This window comes from Macaca nemestrina, chromosome 18, assembly GCF_043159975.1.
Source record: "Macaca nemestrina isolate mMacNem1 chromosome 18, mMacNem.hap1, whole genome shotgun sequence".
In the NCBI taxonomy this organism is placed as follows: Eukaryota; Metazoa; Chordata; class Mammalia; order Primates; family Cercopithecidae; genus Macaca; species Macaca nemestrina.
The window spans coordinates 28,300,242-28,305,404 of NC_092142.1; the positions used below are offsets into that span (position 1 = coordinate 28,300,242).

General features: G+C 49.4%; 1 protein-coding gene across 1 annotated transcript; it reads right to left on the bottom strand.

Moving 5' to 3' along the window:
* Positions 1-2,680: 2,680 nt before the first annotated feature.
* LOC105482918 (selenophosphate synthetase 2) lies at positions 2,681-4,939 on the bottom strand. The gene has a single exon (XM_011743388.2). It carries the CDS (start codon positions 4,781-4,783, stop codon positions 3,428-3,430), a length of 1,356 nt encoding a protein of 451 aa, XP_011741690.2. The 5' UTR covers positions 4,784-4,939; the 3' UTR covers positions 2,681-3,427.
* Between the last annotated feature and the right edge of the window lie 224 nt (positions 4,940-5,163).

A 5,163-nucleotide genomic window follows, 5' to 3' on the forward strand; every position in this document is an offset into this window, starting at 1 on the left:
GGTATACATGTGCCATGGTGGTTTACTGCACCTATCAACCTGTCATTTAGGTTTTAGGCCCCACATGCATTACCTATTTGTGCTAATGTTCTCCCTCCCCTTGCCCCCAACCCCCTAGTAGGTGCCGGTGTGTGATGTTCCCCTCCCTGTATCCATGTGTTCTCATTTGTTCAACTCCCACTTATGAGTGAGAACTTGTGTTTTTTGGTTTTCTGTTCCTGTGTTAGTTTGCTAAGAATGATGGCTTCCAGCTTCATCTATATCCCTGCAAAGAACATGAACTCATTCTTTTTTATGGCTACATGGTCTACTTTCTTATGTATTTATTTATTTTTGAGACAGAGTCTTGCTCTGTCACCCAGGCTGGAGTGCAGTGGCGTGGTCTTGGCTCACTGCCAGCTCTGCCCCCCAGGTTCACGCCATTCTCCTGCCTCAGCTTCCCAAGTAGCTGGGACTACAAGCACCTGCCACCACGCCCGGCTAATTTTTTGTATTTTTAGTAGAGACAGGCTTTCACCGTGTTAGCCAGGATGGTCTCTATCTCCTGACCTCGTGATCCACCCGCCTCGGCCTCCCAAAGTGCTGGGATTACAAGCGTCAGTCACCGCGCCCGGCTTATTTATTTTTTGAGACAGGGTCTCACTGTGTCACCCAGGCTGGACTGCAGTGGTGCAATCTCGGCTCACTGCAGCCTCCACCTCCCAGGCTCAAGTGATCCTCCCAACCTAGCCTCCAGAGAAGCTGGGACTACAAGTGCACACAACCATGCCCTGCTAATTTTTGTATTTTTTGTAGAGACAGGTTTTTGCTATGTTGCCCAGGTTGGTATTGAACTCAGGGGCTCAAGCCCACCTTGGCCTCCCAAAGTGCGAGTTATTACAGATGTGAGTTACTGCGCCTGGCCTTTTGGGGCTACTTGCTGATAAATTTCTGCAACTTTATGCCTCCTATTAGAATTTTTTTTTTTTGAGACAGAGTTTTGCTCTTGTTGTCCAGGCTGAAGTGCAATGGCATGATCTCGGCTCACTGTATCCTCTGCCTCCTGGGTTCAAGTGATTCTCCTGCCTCAGCCTCCCGAGTAGCTGGGATTACAGGCGCGCGCCACCAAGCCCAGCTAATTTTTATATTTTTAGTAAAGGTGGGGTTTCACCATGTCGGCCAGGCTGGTCTCGAACTCCTAACCTCTGGTGATCCGCCCATCTTTTGGCCTCCCAAAATGCTGGGATTACAGGCATGAGCCACCACTCCCAGCCCCCTACTAAAAATTTTCAAGTTTTAGCTTTATCTTTATATTCTAAGTGGCTGGTTCTCTTAATTATTGCTTTGTGGATTTTTTAAAATTCTTTTTTCCTATTTCCTGTATTGTCCCTCTGAGTTTCCTTTTTCTGTTTAAGTTGGAGGCTCTCCTCACACACCTGGTGATCCTTGACTGCTCATATTTAAGAATGAGGCATTAAAAAGCTTAACATTAGCTGGGCGCGGTGGCTCACGCCTGTAATCCCAGCACTTCGGGAGGCTGAGCTCGGTAGATTGAGGTTAGGAGTTCGAGACCAGCCTGGCCAATTTGGTGAAACCACATCTCTCCTAAAAACACAACATTCACCGGGTGTGGTGGTGCACACTTGTAATCTCAGCTACTCGGGAGGCTGAGGCAGGAGAATCACTTGAACCCGGGAGGCGGAGGTTGCAGTGAGCCGAGATCACACCACTGCACTCCAGCCTTGGCAACAGAGCGACTCTGGGAAAAACAAGAAAAAAAAAAAACAATTTAACATCATTCAATAAAGGCTTTCACCTAGGAGGCCTTGTGGTACAGTGATTTTGGGCTTTATTTTTTTGAGACAGGGTTTCACTCCCGTCGCCCAGGCTGGACTGCAGTGTTTGCGCACTGCAACCTCTGCCTTGCGGGTTCAAAGTTCTCCCACTTCGGCCTCCTGAATAGCTGGGACTATAGGGGCACACCATCACACTTGGGTATTTTTGTATTTTTTTTGTTTGTTTTAGTAGAGACCGAGTTTTGTCATATTGGCCAGGCTGAACTCGAACTCCTGAGCTCAAGAGATCTGTCCACCTTGGCCTCCCAAAGTGCTGGGATTATAGGCGTGAGCCACTGGGCTTGGCCTGGCCAGTGTTTTTAATAGCTAATTGAGGAAGCGGGCTAGGCAGTCTCATTTTAGATTTTTATCCTCTTTTCCGTTAGGCTCCCTATCCTCTGCTGTGTGTGACGCTCCCAACTTTACCTGCGTAGGTGAGGGGCAGTCACCTGGCTGTGTGAAATAAGAGTGTAGAGAACGCTAGAGATCTAATTACCGTGTATAAACTCTCAACCAGTATGTTTTTATCCCCAGCCCTTACCCCATCTTCTGAGCAATCTTCTTGCTTCTTGTTTTCCCCTACTGTGAAGGATTCCTCTAAGTCAGTTACCCCTCTTCCACCTCCTTTCCATCTTTCAAGAATTGTTGACACCTTCCTTTTGCTATTTCCTGCCCCATGCTCTAACCCTTGGGGTGTATGCCTGCTTTGAGTCCTTTTCTGTCATCTCAGGGGGAAGGTACAACCCTAAATCTGGGTGTTAAATCCCCCAATTCACCAGGATCAGGGAAAACACTCTGCTATACCAGACTCAATGTATCGTTTTATGACTGTATTGAATTTCAAACAACCAAACATTAGCCAGAAGAGTTTTTCAAGGTCTCTTTTATTTATTTAGCAAGAAATTACTCTTTATTGATCAAATCACCAGGAATTTGCAGCAAAAGACTTAACATCTTAATGACCACCAAGGCCTGGGCTCTGAGGCTTGCTCTGCCTCTCCCAGTCCTTAATGGAGTTTAGAGGGAGAGACGTCATTAACAGAGACCAAGTCAGATGGTTGCAGGTCCTCCTTTCCCAGTCATCAGACAAGCTGCTCAATTCTTGTCCAGAGCAGGAAAGAGCCAGTACTTCAGTAACACTGAATAAAGAATTTGATGTTGCATTATACGATCTCTCTTGACAATTTAGTTATCAACAATATTGCTCCAAAACTCATTTGCTTCTGATCTAAATTTTTTTTCATTTTGCAATTTACTTTGTGTGTTATTTTAATAATCTCACTCCCTGTGCAGAAATTAATCAACCCAGTGCAAAGAAAAATCCCTCAACCTGGAATAGCCTCATCTTACTTTGGAAAGAGAAAACAGAGGTATTTTTGCTCCTCTTCTACCCAAGTGATGAACAAACATCCCCCCAAAGTTCAAAATGTTACTCTGGCCTCAGAATGTACATAAAGGCTGCTTTTGATGGGCTGATTCCAATCACCTAGAAAGGGCAGCCAGAACCACTATGCAGGCAGCCTTCTTTGGAAATTTCTTAAAATCAACTCTTGAGAACCATCCGTGATTGTGGACAATGGCTCTAAAGTCCAAACAACTTCTGTTCTTTCATCTCACGAGCTAGGCTCAGAGGAGGCATTTGAACTGTCAGGAGCAAGAGCAGCAGCTGTGGCCCCACGAGGTAGGACTTCAATAACTCGCGGCTTGTCAATAATCCGGGCCGTTCGGTTTCCCTTTTCCACAATGCCAACGATCCACGCTTGGTGACCCTCTCCGTACTTGGAGGATTTGATTTCGGAACAAAAGCGAGCCGCCTGTTCTCTTGGCAGACAAATCAGTAATCCCCCAGAGGTTTCAGCTGAGGTTCCTTGAAGAAGCCCAAACCGTCCACTGGCCTTGCTGACGGCAGCCATCTTGGCAATTACCGGCAGATTATGAATAACAAAGGACACTTCATTTCTTTGTTGTTTTGCAAGGTTCTGGGAGTGTCCCAGAATGCCAAAGCCTGTGATATCTGTGGCCGCATGGGCATTAAATGTGTGCATTAAACCTGCAGCAGTTCTGTTGAGGGTAGCCATATTGAACATGGCTTCCTGATAGGCCAGCTCCACCTCTTCTCTGGAGACCACCATCTTTACTTTATTCCATCTTTCAGGATTATCCAGCCATTGGTGGGCATTGACAGCAACCTGGGTTCCTAATGGTTTGGTTAACACCAGCACGTCCCCAACGACGGCACTGTCCGGCATTATGAACTCATTTGGCTGGCATACCACAGTGGCAACTCCACCGATTATAATCCAAGGGTTGACCACCGTTTGCCCACCGGTCACTGCTGTCCCTCCTTCCTCTGCGGCATCCCGAAAGCCTTTGACCATGAGTGGCGTTACCTTTTCGCGTTCCTCCTCACTCATACTCTGGCTGACGCTGAGTAACATCAACATGTTGTCACACTCAGTAATCCCCATGGCGTAGAGGTCACTCAGCACGTTGGCACAAGCTATGCGCCCCATCATGTAGGGATCTTCCACCAAGGGGTAAAAGAAGTCCGTGGTCTGCACCAGTGACAGGCCCCCGTGCCTCAGGGGGATGACGCAAGAGTCCATCCCGATGCCCAGGGCTGGAAAGGTGGGGCTGGAGCCCGCTCCTGTTGGCATGCCAGCTTCCTGGGACGCCTCTTCCTGGCCGCCCACCAGGCCCCGGCCCAGCTGGGGCCGCACGTCCGGCCGCGTCAGTCCCGCCAGGAGTTTGAGCAGCGTCTCCTGCGGGACCTTGCAGCCTCAGCCCTTCATGCCGGAGAAGCCCGTCAGCCGCCAGCTCGGGCTGAGGCCCAACGCCTGGGGCTCGAAGGGCCGGTAGTTCGAGAAGCTCCGGCCCACAGTCAAGCCCGCCGGGCCCGAGGAGCCTTCCGCTGCTGCCACTGCCGCCATCGCCTCTCCGCAGGCGCCCGTCGCCGAGGCTTCCGCCATCGCGCCTGCCCGGCAGGGAAGGGAGGGGAGAAGAGGGCCCTTTTATTTTCCACTCAGGTTAATATGAAGTAAAAGTCAAATATTACCTGCAGGGATTCTACACAGCGCGACTCACACCGCGAGCCCCACGGCAGGCGCAATCTTCCTGATAGAGGAGCCGCCGGACTCCCTTATTTATACCCCCGGTGATTGACAGCTGTTACATCCAATGACGACTCCGCCACCGAGAGGCGGGCTTCCTAGACTCTAAAAGGCGCAACAACCTCAGGCTTGCAAAACCCATTGCAAAGGGATTGCAGAACGTCACGTGTTTTCCTTCGCTCTCGTAGTAATGTAAATGGTTTCTTGGCAGCGGCTGACGGAACATTGCTCCTTTCGAG